Source organism: Dipodomys spectabilis, unplaced genomic scaffold (genome assembly GCF_019054845.1).
Source record: "Dipodomys spectabilis isolate Male_0828 unplaced genomic scaffold, ASM1905484v1 ptg000201l, whole genome shotgun sequence".
Lineage (NCBI taxonomy): Eukaryota > Metazoa > Chordata > Mammalia > Rodentia > Heteromyidae > Dipodomys > Dipodomys spectabilis.
In genome coordinates, this window is record NW_024870878.1 from 4,672,231 (window position 1) to 4,692,589 (window position 20,359).

A 20,359-nucleotide genomic window follows, 5' to 3' on the forward strand; every position below is an offset into this window, starting at 1 on the left:
ATATGTATCTACCTTTAGGACATGTACCCTGAATACTGAAGGAACTATTAAAATACAGTGATCAGAAGATAAGAAGAGCCAGAACACTTCAATGAAAACTTTACAGAATACCTACAGTTGAACAATAAGCAAATCAAATATGACCATCTTCATTCATCACCAGAGGACTACAATAGCAAATGTATTTTAGAATGTATAAAATGCCTGGCAGTTGAAAGAGAATATTGGCAAGCATGTAGAACTACTCAAATGTTTACAAGGTCTGTATAAAAAAATAAAATGGTAAGACCAATTTGAAAACCAATGCAGCTGTTTGTTGTAATGTTAAATGTAGAAGCCTACTATGTGATCTTCTGATTCTAATCTTAAATATTTACCCAAGAAAAGCATGTAGGTAGGCACTGTGTCCCATTCTTATAATCCTAGCTACTCAGAAGGTTGAGAGCTGAAGATTGAGTTTGTGAAGTCAGGTGAGGGAGGAAATCCACAAGATTCTTATGTCCAATTAAAGATCAAAATGCTAGAAGTGACTCAAGTGGTATAGCACCAGCTTTGAATGAAAAAGTCAAATCAGTTTAAACCTTTTTACTAGTGCATGCACGCACACACGCACCACATACACACAAAGTAAAAAATGTAGAAGTCTACCATTGAATTCAATCCTAAATAATATTTACCCAGAGAGAAATGTAAATTTTTGTCCATAAACATTCAATGCCGAAATGTTCATAGTAGCTTCATTCGTAACAGTAAAAAATGTGAAAGGAACCAGATGTCCATTAACTGGTAAATGAGTCTCCAAATACAGGTTTATTATGTAGCATGCTAACAATAAGAATAAAGAAAAAACAATGTGTACTACAGGAGTGAAACTCAAGAGCTGAGTAAAAACATCTAGAAAGAACTACATATTCTAAGATTATACACAGGGTTAAGCATATGCATATATATACTCAGATATATTATCTAGATGTAGATCTGTTTCCTTGTAGAATTCACATATATTTTTATAAAGTGTCATTATATATGCATGTGTAGGAATGTTTATTTTAGAGAAATAAGGAAGGATAAGTTTCCTTATATGAAATTCCAGGAATAAAATTTAATCTATAGTAGAATAATACTAGTGTTTTCTTATTAATCTTTTCTCTTTAGGAAAATAAGAATAAGAAGTTTAAGGTGACTTTCTGAGCTAATGGTTAACATCTTCTATCGTGCCTAGGAAGGATTTATAGAATGCATACACGAATCACCGCTATCATACGTATATAATGACAAGGTATTTCCTATGTTTATGTTCTTACCTTGTGTTCATTGATTAGCAGTTCCTGATTCCCATTGCTGATTCTTCTTAAACTAATTTTGCTGAATTCCCTGGGGATCAAAAAATTGATAACTAACAAAGTATAACCAAAGAAGTTTTCTTAAGTGCTTAGGCATAACATTCTTCAGAATAATGGGTAGAGCTGCTGAAGGATGTTAAAAGAAGAAACCAAGTTGACTTCTGTCAGAAATCTGAGAAAATTCCTATGGAAACACAAGAGCATCTGAAGTTGGAACTGGAGATCTTAGATATCGTGGAGTTTTCAAAGACAAAAGATGGCTGTACTAAGGACTAAAATAAAGACAGTGTGGAGCATTATTCAATTCTCCTCTGCCAACATTTAATAGCAATATCTACTTACTATATTTATCTTTGGGGATTATTTTGAAGATATGGGTAAAGATTTAGATTACATTCAAGTACTTTCTTGGTAGATGTGAGCAAACTTATTTCCTTTGTAATGCAGTATCTTTATTAATTTAACAGCAAGTGAGCTCAGCTTTCACACTTTCTAAGACAGGCCCCTTTGGTATTTCCAATTATAATTTCTATGTCTTCCATTCAATTGTCTTGTCTATCTTGTTAGTTCTGTTTCTCTCATTGTTTCTTTGATGAGCTCTGTATCTGTTTCTATGTGTCATTTTACTAGTCATCTCTTTCAGGATGCCACCTGCATACCCTCATTTTCCACAGGTAGAGTGAGCAATACTCTGCTGAGATCCTATACCAAGGAACATAGGATACTGAGCTTAGGAGATGAGACCAGTTACTTAAGCATCCACTTGCCACGCTGTCCTGATAGAAATTAGAATGTTTTATTTTTATTGTCTTAATGTCAAGCAAGTATCTGGTGAGTAATGTGTCAATCACATTATTTTTTTTTCTTTTGTGTAACTAGTAAAGTGCGTGAATAAGTAAATAATTGAGAGACAGTTTTTCTTTTTGTTCCAAGTGCAATCAATTGAACCAGACAAGGCCTCCAGTTCTTCCTCTGTAAAAAGGATATAGTAGGAAATGGAGGTGTGGCTCAAGTGGAAGAGCCCTGAGAGAAAAAGCTGAGTAAGAGTGTGAGGCCCTGAATTTGGTCTCCTATTTTGGCATTAAAAAAGGAGAAAGGAGACAACATAAAAATTATACCAATCCCTTTCTTCATTTTCTTCATGTTAGCCTATTTTACTTACTTCTCTGTCTTTTGACAGAAGACTTTCGTGAAGAAGGAGTGAGGTGAAATCAATATATGTAAAAGGTAATTTGGAGAGTCCTGTCGATGACAATGGTGGTAAGCTACTGTGCTGTTTTGTCAGACTGAAAGTTTTATGTAGTAAATAATTGCCAAAACCTCAGAAGTCTGAAAAGGCTGGCAAATATGGAAATCATGGAGAGTGTCTATGGTCTGAAACAGCAATAGGGGAGTCCAGTAGAAATTTGGAAGGACAGGAATTTCTGTGGATCCCTGTGAGGTACCAGAGGACACCACTTTCAGAAATATTCAAGGTAGGGGAGGTATCTGTGGCGCCCAGGTCCTTGGCACTTGATGCAGAATGGAGGTACAAGAGTGGTTGGGACATGCTGACACTGTGACTCAAACTTCTTTGGCCTTTGCTACCATTGTATTCTTGTCCCCGAGACCGGAATTCCTTTTGAAAAGAGATTCTGAAGTGTTATAGGAATTTTTGAGCTGGGTCATGGTTACAAAGAATGAGAAAAAAGATGACAGGTATAAGGAAGAGAATGAAGTATGGACTGGGTACAGGCATGGCTCAGGACCATAAAGCTCCAAATGTCTTGCTGTCTCATGCTCCCAGCTTCGCACAGCCCCATGATTCTCTGGAGAGAGCTCGGTTCTTCATTAGGAGGGAAACTTTCACTGCAGATGTAATCACTGACTCTGATTCCAGTTGTGCAGGGACAAGTAAGCCAGGCTCACTGGAGCAGACGGGAAACCCTAGTGAGGCTGGGGGTGAAAGCATTTATGAACTACCATGGTAGGAAGGGCAGAGATAAGCTCAACAAAGTATATGGGGAGAGGAAGAGATCTGAAGAGGCAGAGAATGAGTGGTATGGTTACATCCATTACTTAAGCATTTATCTTAGGAAGCAAAATCATCTAGAGTGTCTTTATAAACTGTTTTAGCACTCCCAGGAAGTTACTCTCACCCATCAGGAGTTCTAGAGAGAGGAAACTCTTGATGGTAGGAAGAAAGAAAATAAAAGGAAGGAGAGAGAGAGAGAGAGAGAGAGAGAGAGAGAGAGAGAGAGAGAGAGAGAGAGAGAGAGAGAGAGAGATAAACCAAGGAAAGGCAGGAAAGACTACAAATTGCTTCCTCTGGCTAGTGAAGTTTCACACTTATCAGGGTACCAGACAAGACATGTGATACTGGGGTGGGGTGGAGGTGGGGGTGCTTGGTGGTTCCACTAGGTATTTTGCAAGAGATCCAATTCCCTCACCTCCTCACCCAATTCTCATTCTTGTTAGTGTGTGAGTCAATCACAGCCTCTGGCTCTGAAGCTTGGCTTCAAAGTGACCATCAACTAACTTTTGCTTAATGAGATGCATTCCCCTAGATGATCCAGTGGAGGTTTTGTCTCCCTCCAAGGCTGGAATATTTGTAAAACTAGAGAGCCTACTCCAATTAAAAGGTTCCAAGCTACTCTCTCCATTTCCTTTCCCTCCCTCCTCTGAATCCTTTATGTTGAAAGGCAGCTAATTAACCATGGCCATTGCTTTTACAGTCAGGAGGTAGGCACACCTCCCCTACTCTCACACACATTGCATTTCTGCAGTCATTTTCATCCTCTTGCATGTGGGAACAAAGGCTCAGCCCTGGTGGACACCTTGATAATATATATTCTTAGGAGGAAGACAAAAAGAAACAGCTCCAGCAAGGGACAGGAATCACAGCATCTTGGTGTCTGCCAGACAGATGCTTGCAGTAAGATGTGAAGATCATTCTCTCGATTTGTCAAAGTCAAACTTCATGTGTCAAGGCAAGTCACTTCTGCTGTGAGCATTCTTTGTAATGCTAGTTTTCTATAAAGGCTTCTGGTTTCCCTGAAAAGCTTGATTGATTAGTAATGGAACACCCAAATCTTAGGTCTCGATGCTCTAGAAACCTAGAGTAACACTTACAATTTGTTTTTCCATGTAGAAAAATGGAACAATAAAATCTACTGAGATTGATTTAAGCAGTGGGAACATGATAAGGAAGAGCATAGAGCAGGTGAGTTTGCTCTGAATATAGTCTGTGTGTGTGTGTGTGTGTGTGTGTATGGTATATGAGGGAAAGCTAGAAGTGTTGGTAAGAAGTAAGGGATAAAAATATGGTATCCCCAAGACAGAGGGGAAGGTACTGCAAAAAGACTGGTTCTTCTTCCCATCGGGCCTAGGGATTTCCTCTTGACATGTGCAATAGGTTATAGGTGGGTTTGTGACTCAAGGTGGAAGATCCATTCACCAGTTATTTCCATGCTCAAGGACAAAGCAGAGGATCTTTTAGGAGATCACTTCTGAGTTAGTGCTCAGTGGCAGAGACAACGAGGGCCCCAAGTACAGGGCCCCTCACTGACCAATCCTAGCCCTGGGTTGGAGGAGAATGAATAAAGCAAAAAGCTACTTCTCCTAAGGACTTCATTGGCCTGGGCTCTGAGGGTCCTCTCTATTAGAGAGACTGTATTCTTCTTTGGCTTTTAGTAAACATGATGCTTTACTTCACTATTCCTCTCTCTGCCGCTTAATTCTTCACCTGATTAAGAAAGGAATCTGGACTAATATGGATAGTAACAATGATGCCTCCCACCTCCCTAGCCAGAGGAAATTAAGGTATGTTAATATAAATAAATAAGTAAACAAATACATAAAGCCTCATCAGTAAGAACATCTAACATCTAGGTGTAGTTTTCTTTTTCAGGAAGGCTCAAGAATGATAGTGAAGAAGATGGAAGACACACATTTTAGACTAAAGACTGAAAGTTCTTTTAGGTTCTAACGCATAAAATATGAAGTGTTTCAATCAAGATGCATTGCTTGCATAATCTAACCTGTGGAACTGAAGCCTCTTTGGACAACTACTGAATACAGTTTTTTAAAAAATTGAAGTACTTTCCCCCAAACTGTTGTACATCAGTTGTACTTGGTTGTACATCAGAACTTGCCTTTGCCACAATGAAGATTTGCTCCTGAATTGTTCCTGGATGGGGCAGCTTGTACAGCTAGATTCCCAGTTTTCTCCTCCCTTTTGCTTTGGCATGAGATAGTATAGACTTAAGATGGTTATATGTATGTACAACCATCCAATAGAAACTCTTAGGTCATCTTTTAAATGTAAAATATCGTACCTGGGGCTATGGACCATTGCAAATGTGCAAGTTCCATGTACCACACCTGCTTGGTAATGGCATGATATAGAAAAGGAGGAGAGGGATCCCATCTGGACAAGGTGGAGTCAAACCTTTTAAGGAAATGCTAGCAATCAGGCATTAGGTCATTAAGATGAGTTAACTTTTGTAAGTTCATCTAGAGCAGTGAGTATGGGAGAGGCCACAGGCTGGACTGGCTTCAGTCTCCTAAAGAAATATCCTCCAGGCCTTGCTCATAATAAGGATGAACATTATGCACTTGACTGTTCCAGGTTGGTGATGAGAAGATGGCATGGTTGGTCCATTACTCAGAACAGAGCTGGTTATTCTGTTTCAGGGTGACTCTCTTATAAGAGAGACAGGGAGTGGTCTGCCTGGGGTTGCTGGTTAACTTATCAATTCCACTGCCGCCATCCTAGTTAAGTCAGAGCTTGTGGCTTTAATTGGCAGCTCTAAGTGGGTTACTGTAGCTCCAAATGGAGTCACCCTGAAATAGAATAACCAGCTCTGTTCTGAGTAATAGACCAACCATGCCATCTCATCACCAACCTGGAACGGTCAAGTGCATCATGTTCATGAAAGAGACCTTCTTAGAACTGGTTTGCCTCACCTGTCTGGTGGTACATTGTGGTGTTTCTATCTTTCTCCTATAATGTGTTTGCCTCAGATCCACAGCTCCCCTCTCCCCTGCTAGTGTATGCTAAACTTAATCAGAGCTACACTGGCCATTAGGCAGTGGACACTCAGTGTTGCTTATCTTAATTAAGTAAGAAAAGATGACTAATAGAACTTCAAGCCTGAAGAAAGGGTATAGACTTTTAGAAAGTAATGTAAATCCCACAAAAGAAATATCAAGGATAGTAGGTAAACAGAGTTGAATCCAAGAATCTATTAAATTGATTCCCAAGGGTGCATACCTTGGGGGAAAACCAGGAAAGAAACCTTTCTAGGGTTCCTTCAACATCTGGTCGGGCAAAGGAGCTCAGTGTCTAAATTAAAGTGCATTATCTCCAGAGGTGGCTGCATAGGTTGGTGTGGAGCCAGGCAGCTTATTATTTTCCATTGAAGCCCACAATTTGAGTTCAGCAGCAAAAGTCACTGTGGACCCACTGCTGAGGCCAATTAGATCTACAGTACTTGTAAAGCTGGTCTCAATTTTATCAGTGTCCGACTGATTTCAATAGCATAATTTGATATAGCAATCGCAGAAAGAAGGCTTTACAACAGGCAGCCAGCAGCACTAGATGCCTTTCCAATTCCAATTTTACACTTGCTATGATACATGTTAATATCCATTCTTATATTATAATCTAAAAAGTATTTGGAATAGAGACTTTCAAATTCCATTCTCCCTTTCTCCATAAAGGAGATGTATTATTACTCATTCTTTTCTGGTTTATAGGCAGTGGAATGGAGAATGGAGATAGAGCTTAAGTCAGTTGAGAAGGATTGATCAGAAATGAGAGGCTCCTAGCTAAAACTAGATGCATGAACATCCTATTTCCAAACTGTCTTGCTTGAAACATTCTATTCATCTCAGAATAAAGTGGCTTGGAATGCTTTGGGCCTGTATATTTCTACTTTGGCCATTTTCTCTCCTCCCTTGTCTATGCTCATGCAGAGTTCTTGATTTCTTAGAGAGACAACTCATTTACTCAAAACTTTGGACAGACTTGCTGTTTCTTGCCTGGAAGGTGTCTACTCAAGGAGGCCCAACACATGTGCATTTCCTAGCCTTTCTTCTAGCTGAACTCTGTTCACTTTTGAAGGTGAAAAGGGTAAGTTTCTGTTTTTCATTCTCAGTGAGGTTACCATACATGGAGATAGTCTCATAAACTGCTTAATGAATATCTCTTTCAGTAGATCATAAACACTACAAGGGCAGGAATCATGTCTGTCTTATGACTGTTTCCAAAATGGAAAGCAAATACTCTTGACGTACCCCATAAAGAAATCAAGGAATAAATAAGAAATAGAAGCTAGGTGCTAGTGGCTCATATCTGTAATCTTAGATATTTGGAAGGTCGAAAATGAGAGGATTGCACTTGGAGGCAAAAGTTCACAAGACTATCATCTCATAACTGGGAGGGGTGGTTTGTGCTATGTATGAGGTTGAGATTGGAAAGTTTATGGTGCTAGGCCAGCTAGAGCAGAAAAGTCCACAAGACTCATACTCATAGAAAGAGGCTGGAAGTAGTGGTTTATGCCTTGTCATCTCAACTTTAATTTAAAGCCCCAAAAAGGCTGATGTCCAGGTAAACCCGTGCAGAAATAGACACCATATCTGAACAAATAAGCAGCACAATAAAGGGTTGGTGGCATGGCTCCATGGTAGAACACCTGCTTTGCAAGTTATGAGACTGTGAGTTCAAATTGCAGAATTAATAAAAAAGTAACAGAATGAAATAGAGGTAGTGAGATCTTAACAACAGACAGTAGGCTGCATTTCAATTCCAATGTTACATGTGAGTAAGTTGAATTTTTCACTTGGTATGATAAGAGATATGTTAATATCCATTCTTACATTTATTCTCTGAAATGTTTTGTGAAGAATCTAAGCATCATTTCAATACAAGTTTAATTTCCAGCTGCCCCATTTCTAGCATGCATAAGAAAACTAGAGGATTTCTTATTAAGTAACATTACTAATGCTCACATTTTAAAGAATCACAATTCAACATTATGATGGTCCACTCCAAGGTGAATTATTTTACTGGAGAACTTATAAAGGGAGCCCTAGGAAACTATTGTTATTTCTTAGTGAAGGTTTTCCTCTCTGGGAGGAAGAAGGATAGCCATTACCAAGACATTGTCTGCCCACAGCTCCCAGGTGTCTATTGTTAGGATCCCTTTCTGGAGCCTCAATCCTCGGCACTGGCTACATAGTGACCCTGACTACCAGCATCTGCCAGGATAGCTCTCACTGCAATCCCCAGACTCACACAACAAAGCTTCAGTATCCCAAGGAAGAGATTCTCAGGAATTTATGACTCAATCAACTCACCCAAAAGGAGCATAAATGGGATTAGTTTTAATATTGTTAAGTTGCAAAAATACAGGCATATGTGCATGCCAAAGCGAAAATGTACGCAATCAAAAGGGGAAAACATATGGGTACCCATATGGCAAAAAGCGCATTGCTAGACCTTCCTACACTTCTCATTTACAACAAGAACCAAAGTTAGTGAACATAAATTTGCTTTGCAAAAATGTGAGAGGAACAGCTTGTTTGCCCATAACTGTTCCACTGAGCAAGATATGTATAACCTTGCTTTCTCATTTCAGACACCTCTTTCTCACACTCTGGGGATTAATTAGGCTCCAAACATGACTTCAGATTAGAAACCAGGATCCAGGCTGCCTTGTAGAGAGACAAAGGAGTGGTAGCAAGGCTGGATGACGCAGCAGGTCAACGAACAGGCAGTTTCTATTAGTGGCTGGAACTTGTACCTGGGGTAGTTTAGGAGAGAAATGAGGTTGGTAGTTCTCAGCAGGTTTGCTTTAATTAAAGCAGAGGAATAGCTGAGGCCTATGACAGACAAAGGCCCAACTGTGACTTGAAATTGGAGGCTATCCTCCTGTCAGAACAATACTGAGTTGGAGGTGGAAAATGGGTGCTGAGAAAGGAAGGAAAAAGAGAATGCATGATGCCCTTGGTTGCTGAGAACACTTAGATGCATGTTACATTATACCTGATCCAATCTTGAGCCATGGGGCCATCTTTGTATAGCCCCAAAGAGTTCCAGTTGGAAAAATCTGGGACTAGGTTCCTTTTACTGATCCACAGTGTTAGTAAGCTGTGAGTCATCTGTCATTGCTTAAACTTTCCATCTGTTTCCTTGCCCATGGCACAGGCAGAATATTTCTTCTCTGACCTATTTCAGAGAACTGACAGAAACCCACTTGAGACTAAGTTTGTAGAAATATATTAAACTACAAATTTCTACATAAGCACAGATAACAATTTATTTGCTCTACGTATCATTCCTGTTTTACTTGGAAGTACTTATTGATTTGTAAGAAATTACAAAAATAATAGTAATGTACACATGTATCCATCACCTAGTTTCTCCAGTGGTGGCATCTTATGTAAGTTAAATATGTATGTAAATATAAACACGTATGAATATGTTAAATACACATGATTAAATATACCAACACATAAACAGACTACATAGATTGATATAATGTATATGAATATGAAATATATAAATATGACAAATATATAAATATGAAAATGTATATATTCATAGTAACATACATATTATAAGTACATTATGAAACCTTCTTGGATTTTACTTGGTTTGCAAGAGCTTACTTTCCATATTTTTGAGCATCATTGAGCATATTTCGGTGACATTTCATCATGTATATAGATCTATGTAACTCCTACACCAATCAAGATATTGACTGCTGAAGGACATAAGGGTTGTTTCTAAACTTGGCTATCACAAATGAAACAACTACGTCATCCCAATTCGCAGGCAACTTGCAGAAGCATAAAGTCACTAAGTAAAATGACCCCTGTTTGTCAAGGAACAAAGAAACAAGGCAGACGTAGAATAATAATAACTACTTAGCACTTTTCTCTTGTGGCTGCAGAGCACTGCATTAAATCATACAAACTATACAACTGTACAGTACTGGGGTTGGGCCCAGTGAGCACTCTTCATAGTGCACCATCCCCATGGCCCAGGCTGAGTGTGGGCCTTCAAAGACTGCATTTAATCAATGTTTGACCCAACTGTTAAGTCAAAGGAATTGCTGTTTTCAGCAACAGTGCTCACTTCCCACCCATTCACTACTTCTTTCTTCAGTCTTTAAAATAATCCAAAGAACTTGGTTAGCTCTGTTTTTCAGACAAGGGACATGAAGTGCTTTCTTAAGTTACTCCACTGTTGACAGCTCAGTCCAGATTTCAAATTTACATCTATAAGACTTTGAAACCCATGTCCACCTGACACTACCACCATGGCACTAACATCGAAACAGGGTTGTCACCCTTATTCGGAGTAGCAAGGACATAGTGATTTGTTCAAGAATTTTCTTCTTAGGAATTTCTAGCAACAGTCAATGGCTGCGGTAGAAATGGTCATGTGTTTCCCATCTAGAACCCAGGACTGACAGAATGTGAGACAGAATTCCCCATCTAGCTGAGCATCATAGAGGATGATTTGCTAGCACTTACTCTCTAGTCCTGCAGAGTTCACTCATAAAGCCACTGCATGCATTATAACCATGCCAACTTTGTCATTTCCCTACCACCACCCCAACCTGCCTTCATCATCCAGAAAAGTTGATGCCTTATTCAGAGAGAAGTCCCCTTCTCTCCACTAGTTCTTACTTAGAACCAATGGATTTATTTAAAGGGGACAGCTAAAAGGAGTAGGAAGAATTGACTATTAGTAGTCTGACTGGTGGGAAGTAAGGAAAACAGATGAATTGGGAGATAAAAAGATAGGATAATTTATACATTGTAAGGGCTATATTCCTAGTTACCTCAGTCGCCAGGCACAAACGTAATGTGAATGTTCATGTTCCATTACAAAGATGAGGCTAAATGGCATTCACTAGACTGCAAGAAACTGAAGGGAACCACGTACAGGTTTGAAGGGCTTCCATTAAAAATGACTCAAGTCATTACATAAAGGAGTCAGCTGCAGTTACCTAGAAATTTCACTTCTGCAAAATAATTCATTCACATGTTCCCTGAGGTATTGTTGTATATGAGCAGATTGTCTGAGCAACTCACTCACAGGTGAATGGCTGTTGTCTTAAAAATCTCAGTGGAGAAGAGACAGAAGACTTTATTTTGTTCTCCACACATCTGGCCTTTCCAAATATGTCACCGGAAATGGGGACAGATGTGGAAGGTATTGGAGTAGATTACTATGGCATGAAGAAAGAAAGATAGCCCTCCTCAGAACAACAGCATCCTGCATAGATTCCCTCTACCAACCCAATCTCTAGAACTCTGCTTTCAAACTACTCATGTGTCCAGAAAAAAAACCAGACCAAATTCGCCTTTGATTCTTCAGGAAGATATCAGAAAATATGTCTTGAAACCTATCTTATTCACAATGAGCTCCAAACACACTGGATACTTGCCAACCTACTGTGCCTGCCTGTTCTGAGACCTGACTATCTTTTCCTGCAGAAATCTCTTTGAGGTTGCAGCTTGAGAGTCCATCATTATTCTGTTTCCTGAGCTGATGATCACTTGATACAGATTTCTATGCATGTGGAAACTGTGAACAAGTGCTCCATTCCCCAGCACATTCATAGGAGCGTGTATTTTTAGGATGCTATTGTCTGCTACTGAAAAAAATAAGCAGAGCTTGTTTTGGTTTGTTTGCTCATCCTGGAGCTTGAATGTAGCGTTTGGGCATTGTCCCTGGACATTTATGCTCAAGGAGGCTAGTGTTATAAAACTTGAGCTACAGCTCCTCCTCTGTCTTGTTGGTACTTAATTGGAAATAAGAGTCTCACAGAATTTCCTGCCTAGGCTGGCTTTGAACTATGATCCTCAGATCTCAGCCTCTTGAATAGCTAGATTACTGGTGTGAGCCCATTGGTGTGTGGAAAGTATGGCCTTTTAAATCCAAAGAATAGATACATAGTGAATAGCTTGGTGTTCCTTATGTCCACTGTATATCACCAAATGTTTATTTCAGGAGCACTTTTTCTAGGTGATATTCACAGCACTTTATCTGCATCCTGTGAAAAATCCAGCTTTTATCAGAAGTGAGGTACATGTCCTCTGGTATTGTCATTTCCAGCAATCTGTGCACATGTTTAACACTACAAGGAAAATAGGGGTTAGATGATTCTTAGACATTTACTCAGTCTAGAGATCAGAAATGTAGGTCCACATTTGAAATTTGGAGATTCAACACCCCCACTTAACTTTTGTAAGGAAGGTTTCTTTTGGTGTCTTTATTTTCATGAGAAATTGAAGCTGCAAGACAAAGTCATTTCAAAGGAAGCTGGCAGTGACTGGACTATTTCCATTATGGAAATGGTCAAAGGTTATCGGGCCTTCCTTCTCTTTTGTTTCCTCCCATCCCCCAACATTTTTAAACTTTTGCCAGTGCAACCCTACCCAAACCTTTCACTTTTCAAACTGTCATTTCATATTCAGATCTTATTTCTATATTTCAAGCTCTATTTTTTCTGTCTTTACAACTATCCTTTTTTTGTATTCAGATATTCCTTATCATTTCTGACCCAACAAAGCATACCAATAATAGGCTGTAGTATAACAATGGATTTATGTATTCATTTATTTTAACTTCTTATTATAATTTCTAGCAGTTGATGCAATGTGCTCAGACCTTCATTGTAAACCACAACTGTGATTATTGTTCTTCATCTTTAACCATCTTTTCATTGGCGTACTTTTTTTCTTACATGAGAATCTTGTTTATTCATTTCCTTTTACAAAGATCCCCTACATTTAAGCCATATACTTTAAATATTGCATTAGTATTCTGGGAACACAGCTGTCCAGGCAGTTAAATTCTCTCTTGTAATCCCGCTGGAATTTCCAAGGAAATGTCATTGCAGCTTTTATTTCTTATTCCTCCATCCTAAATTAACCAACATGTTTTTCTAAAAATGCTGCAAGTTTTATTGGCTATTCTTCTGAAAACCTTTAGAATGACTTCTCTAGTTCAAGAGAGATAGAAACATGATTCTAACAAAAAATACATATTTTTAAACTTACATACTCTCCAGGTTTCAAAGCCTTTCAGTGTTTGGAAACAATGCTTTGGGTTGAAATGTTTAAATGTCATGGAGAGCGCTAGAAAAAAAGACAATGTGGAAATGAAAGAAAACTGGAGTGAAGGCCAGAGATGAGGAGACAAAGGAAGTTCAGAGTATAGTACAGTCCATGGGATTTAAAGAGGAACAGGATCATTTAAATTTGGAATTCACAGGCTTTTTTTAGGCTGAATGGGAACTATTGCTTTATATCAAAGATTGGGAATATGAATGAATAAGACCTTCTTTTAAAAGGGAAAATTCACCACTGTACTATGAGAGAGAATTGCTTCAAAACACACAGAGTCAAATTCTCACATGAAATATTTCTAGGCTTAGAGAACTATGTATTTAGGATCAAATAAGTATATTCTGGGATTTCAAACATTTATAAATACATATGACTTTAGCAAATACATAAAAACTGGTCTGATGTTTAAAGGTGTTTCACATATAACATGAACCTGAATATCTCCCTGGTCTTAGGCAAAATTTTCCTGAGACTATGATTCTGGGAAAGTCAAAGTCAGGGACCATATGTAATTGCTGTGCTTATATTAAAGTTGAGCTTAGTAAAGCTCTACATATATTTTAATATTTTGTCATATATGTGTATATAGTTAAATAGATTGAGTGAGTGACTGTCTGAGTGAGTCAGAGAGAGAGAGATAGAGACAGAGACAGAGAAGGAGAAACAGCATACTGATCCTGTTATTTGAACTCAGGGTGTTGTCCCTGAACTAGTTTGCTCAAGGCTAGTGCTCTACTCTACCACTTGAGCCATAGCATTTTGGTGGTTAATTGGAGGTAAGAGTCTCACAAAATTTCCTGCTGGGATGGCTTTAAGCTGCAGTCCTCAGATCTCTACTACCTGAGTTGCTAGGATTACAGGCATGAGCCATTGACAGGCAGCTTTCAATAACATTTTATAATACTGAAATTCTGGGCTTCAATATTTAAGGTTATTTTTTAATGGTTGAGGTATTGTTCTCCTTTTGTTGATTGATTGATTGATTGATCTGATGGCATAAGAAGGCCTGGTACTTGCTTAGCAAATGTTTAAGGTCTTTCCATAAAGAGGGTTCAGAAGATTTATTTCAGCATCATCTTCCCTATAATAAGTCATGAGCAGAAATTCATGTTCTCAGTTTGTATGGGATTAAAATGAAAGGTGAGTGTTGCCCCTGTAATGAATTAAGTCTCTCTTTTTGTTCTATGGATGTAAGTGATATTCCAAGTTAGGAAACTAAATCTGAGCCACATGTCTATGCCTATATTTCAAATGTTATTGAAATTTGTGTACAGTTGTATTAGTCTTGACTAATATATTTAGATATATATCATATATATTTATTTTATATGATAGTTGTACAAGAGTTTCAATTCAACATGTTTTGACTAATATTAACACCAATGTAACCACCATTTCACTCAAAATATATAACTGTTCCAAATTCCTTGTACGTTTTTGTAGTCATTTCTCCCCTCAGGTCCTTTTTATGTGATTATTGACTTGGCTTTTGGCTTTTGTCATTAATTGTTCCTTTTTTTCATTGTTATTTGATTTGGAGGATCCAGGTCCAGTCTGGCCTTGAACCACATGACCCTCCAAATCTCAGCCTCCTCCATAGCAAGGATTATAGTCATGCATCACTAATGCCCACCATTCACTATTTCTTAATAATGGCTTTAAGTTTTGATGAAGTTGTCATGGGTTGAAATAGATTCTCCCTCAACAGAACGAATACCTTGAAGTCCTCATTCCTAGGCCCTCAGATTGTGACATGTTTTAAAATAAGGCCTTACAGAAGTGACCAAATTCACAAAGGTCATTAGCATCAACATCATGTGACTTGTGTCCCTATAAAAAGGGGGACATTCAGAAACAAATAAAGAATGTAATGGAAAATGAACACAGAGATGAGGATGATTTGTCTACAAATGAAGGAATTCCAGAGATTGCTGACAAATCACCGGAAAGCCAGAACAAATGCCTAGAATTGATTCTCCTTGCAACACCTTTATCTTGTGCTTGTAGCCTCCAGGAATTAGAAGAAATACATCTTCTGCTATTTAAGTCACACACAATTTTTGACACTTGGTTATGGCAGTCCTGCAAACTAGTGGGAATATTTCATTTTTTTTTTTTGTTTCATAGTGAGAGCATTTCATTGTTTCATAGTGAGAGCTTTTCATGTCCTGGCAGAACTTTACCTTTTTCAAGGTTACTAAGAGTTACTCCCATGCTTTCATTTAATCTACATTATTTTACCTCACTCACAGCTACACAGCTTTCTATTCACTGGGTATCAGATTTGGACTTTGTAATGCCTGAGGGAGCACTTGTTTCTTGAATGATTTCCAGAATTAATCAGAGCTTCTAGCAGTGGTGTAAATGTATCAAATGGCTCTGTTCCCATCTCCTCAAGATTAACTTGGAGCAGATTTGATTTCCAAAGAGACAAGGCCAATGCCCTTATGGCTTCCCCTCTACTAAGTTGGAGTTGATTATAACTGATGCGTATACTAATTATTGAGTGCCCAGCAGGACAGTCAAGCCCAGATATGCTTCCCCATCTGCGTTGTCCTTCTTCTACTCAGGTGAAATATTTATGCCAGGTCCAACAGGTGTGACTGTGGGTAAATGTCCTGAATGTACTGAAGCATGGAGGGCCTTCTCTCCTCCTGTCTGACAATGATGCCAAAGCTACAAAAGGACACACACACCCTATCTGAATGTCTTCACTGAAAATTATTCTCCTGTTTTTTTTTTTAAATCATTGTTATTTTTCTGCAGTATCCAACGCAAAAATCTTCTATAATCGCAACAAGAACTAAGTAGGTAATTCAGTAGATTTCTTCTATAAATTCTCCTGGTTTGTTGTTTTTTAAATTAAATTCTCAGCATCTAACAGTCGTTGCCTGTGAGATTTTACATTGACACATTTATTACACACATGCACACACACACATACATACTGATGTTTTCTCATGCCTGGGGTTCTGTTTACCAGGAGCCAAGCACTTCACAAACTCACCCTGCAAACTTCAACCAGGTCTGAAACCTTACCCTTGACTGACAGGTGTCTCCACGTCACAGTTGGCTCTGGTCTGCCAATGGCCAGACACAGCAGGGTCACGCTGCTTCCTTCATTCACTGTGATGTCTGAGGAGATATTCATGATCTGGGGAGGAACTGAAAGGAAACACAAGAGAGTAGAGTCATTGACAATGATTCTTTGCACTTCCTTGAATGATGAGGGGCTACATAAAATGCTGAATCACGGATGTTGCATGACTAATGCTGTTCTCAGAAATCAATTTAAAGGATATGGCAGCATCTATAGCTCACTTCTGCTGGCAAAGCTCACTCGCATTCTCTTGTCCCATTAAAGAAGGAGGTAGGTATCTGTGTAAAGGGCAGGGAAACAGATTGCTGAAGATGGAATTGATGGTTTGTTGACAGACATGCAACATCAAGAGGAAAATAACTACGAAAAGTTCCATGAGTTCCTCTCTAGTTACAAGCTACTTCCTTCCAGTGGAACTTTTAGCTTAATGGAAAACCATGAGGAGTCCCAACTCAGAGTCCTCTTCCCTGGATCTCACTCAAAGAGCCAAACATGTGGAATCAGTCGCTGTTTTCTGATTACACAAGACACTCCCAAATGTTATGAGCTTGCATAAATCATTCCATCCTGAAATTCTTTCCTTCTCATTTCTTCACCTGACAATTCTTAGCTAGGAGCTGGTAGCTCATGCTTGTACTCCCAGCTTTACAGGGGGCTGAGATCTGAGAGTCCCTGGCAGTAATGTCCACAAGCCTTGTATGTCCAATTAGCCAGAAAGAAAAAAACAATCGAAGTAAAAGTATGGTTCAATTGGTAGAGCATTAGCCTTGATCAATAAAACTAAGTGAGAACTTGAGGCCCTGAGTAAAAGCCCCAGTACTGGCACACAGACACACAAAAAAGGAATTTTTTACTCACCACATAAAACATATCCTCTGAAACTCAGTAGTTCTTAGCTACAGTTCTTAGCTACTCTAAGTTCTTAGCTACAGTTATTTGAGTTCTCTCTTGGCCCAATGAAAAGCATGGAAGTTACTGATAGTATTGTCAACACAATGCATTCCACGATTTAATGATAGAATTGTGTCCAGAAAGACATATTATGAATTCAAAATGTCCTGAGCTTGGCATGCATTTGGTGCATCTAACCCAACAGACATCAAGGCTTAGTACCAGTACTTTCCCTTGTGACTATGTAGCAAACTTAGAGCTGTACTGACAACTACTGTCTACCATTGTGAAGAGGAGCAAAAGCTCCAAAATCAAAATTCAAAACACAGCTTCTACTGGCTGAGAATCACTTTTGCCCTACTGCAAGAGTTGAATACTTTTAAGAAGCACTATCATACATTGGATGTCATCTGTGGCATAAACTGTATTCTAGTGATTAGAGGCTGGGCTTTCAATCCAGAGAGACCAAAGTTTGAATCCTAGCTGAACTTTTCACCTTGCTATGGGATCTTCAACAGCAAACTACCTTCACCTGTTTGAGCATTGGCATCTTCGCCTGCCAACTGTAGATTTTGCTAGTAACTGAACTCAATGTGATATGAGGTGGAAATGGCTCAGCGAAGTGCCAGACAGAAAGTAAGCTCCTAATATGACTTGGTTTCTAAGACTACAATGATGGTGATGATGATGATGATCACGATGATGACTCTTATTATGATAGCAACAGCAATGACATTTCACAGTTCTCTCTGTCCAGGACCAAGTCTATGTTTCATTGGCACTGTAGAGCCTGAAAGGAACCTACAACCTACCTGTCTTCCTTCCATACCTTATCAATCCAACTTAAAGCTCAACACAGGAGAAAAACCTAGATTTATTTTCAAGTCTTACTTTCCATCACCATACCTCTGGAAGATTCACACTGGATTCCATTTAGACCACTACAACAGTCTCCCCCTGAGATCTCTGCATGGTCTCTGAATTTGTTTTTTTCTTTGTTCCTCCAATCTACTCCTTACATGTGGCTACTGTAATCTTTGATATAATAATCTAAAGCAAATTGTTCCTCTACTGACTCCTGTAGGTGAAACACACAAAATACACTGACCAGAGCCTTCCATAGTCATAATCCTTCCATAATTCTACCTCACTGCAAGTCAAGTCCTGGTTTCCCATCCAGGGAGCCAGCTGCACACTGGGTTAGGAGCATAGGCTCTTCACAGCTGTCTTTCTCCTACTACTTTGAATCCCTTCCTGTAAGTTTGGGCTCATCTTTAAAAAAGGGTCACTCCAATGTCACTTCTCCTCAGTAGTCCTCTCTCCACTCTTCCACATCCTGGAACCACCACCCTAGCTAAGTATCATTCCAACCTGATTTGGAAAGGAGATTGAGCATGTGTCATTACCATGACTGGTTTGGTACCTGGCTCTTTCTCTAGATATCAAGATGCTTGAGGACAAGTAGGAATCACACACACACACACACACACACACACACACACACACACACACACACACACACACACACACACACCATTCTATTTGCTCCCTATCTGACTCAAAGCGTGAGAAAGATATATGGATATAACCACATGAACTATGTACTAGTGGCTCATATCTGTAATCCTAGGTAGACAGAAGTCTAAGATATAAAATCAAATTGAATCAAAGACAGTCAGCCTAGACAGCAAAATTCATGAGCATTTGTCTCCAAAGTAACCAGTGAAAAGGACTAGTGGTGTGGCTCAAATGGTAGAGTGCCAGCTGGTGAAACATGTACCTTGAGTTCAAACCCTAGGACCATCATAAAAGAAAGAAAGGATTTCTACCATCTATACATCAAACAAGGGACTCACATATAAAATATACTTAGAGCTCAAAAAATTAAACCTCTCAATAAAAAACCCTCAAAGAAACAACAACCCAATTAATAAATGGGCTAAAGACTTAAAAGACTTCTCTGACAAAGAAGAAAAAATGGCCAATAGGCACAGAAAGAAATGTTCAACATCTCTGGCCATAAAAGAAATGCAAATAGAAACAACATTAAGATTCCTCCTCACCCCAGTTAGAATATCCATTATCAAGGAAATTAACAATAGCAAATGCTGGGGGGGATGTGCCCAAAGGGAACTCTATTAGACCATTGGTGGAAATATAAACTTGTTTAACTACTTTGGAAAGCAGTATGGAGGTTCCTCAATAGACTAAATATAGAGTTTCCCTATGACCCAGCAATTCCACTCCTGGGCATTTTTCAGTAGACCACAAGGCACACTAAAGCGATCAGCACAACCATGTTCATTATAGCATTGTTTACCATAGTCAAGATATGGAATCAATCCAGATGCCTCTCAGCAGATGAATGGATCGCGAAAATGTCACACACACACACACACACACACACACAATGGAATTCTATTCTTCCATCAGAAAGAATGATATTATACTATTCATAAGGAAATGAAAAGGCTTGAAAATAATTATATTAAGTCAAGTAATCCAGACCCAGAGAAACATAGTATGCTTGGTTTCCCTTAGTTGTGGTACCTAGAATATAACTATAAATCTAAAAGTAAGCACACTGGATAATAAAAGAGAAAATATACACTTGGACATGATAAATTATACAGGATTCTAGGCATTCACATGCAGTGAGACCAAAGGAGGATAATGCATTCTTAGGAGAGGAACACACAAGCTCAATAGCTATGTGAATCTGGTCTTTTTTTTTTTTTTGTAAAAGTCAGGTTTGTTTTTATTTAATACATTCTAATCAAATAGTAACAGCAGTAAATAAACACTTGGAAAAGCATGTAGGTATTCCCCTGTATCTGGAAGGAAATTAAGTCAAACTGCTGATGTCCGTGGTTAGACAATTCAAGGACACCTT

The 20,359-nt window shown here is 38.8% G+C and overlaps 1 protein-coding gene across 3 annotated transcripts in view; it reads right to left on the reverse strand.

Moving 5' to 3' along the window:
* Opcml (opioid binding protein/cell adhesion molecule like) overlaps positions 1-20,359 on the reverse strand; it is a 560,765-nt gene that overhangs the window by 87,238 nt on the left and 453,168 nt on the right. For all 3 annotated transcript variants that reach the window (XM_042696179.1, XM_042696180.1, XM_042696181.1), the window contains exon 3: positions 16,515-16,640. In XM_042696179.1, the coding sequence (XP_042552113.1) occupies positions 16,515-16,640 (126 nt within the window). The remainder of the gene's footprint in view (positions 1-16,514; positions 16,641-20,359) is intronic.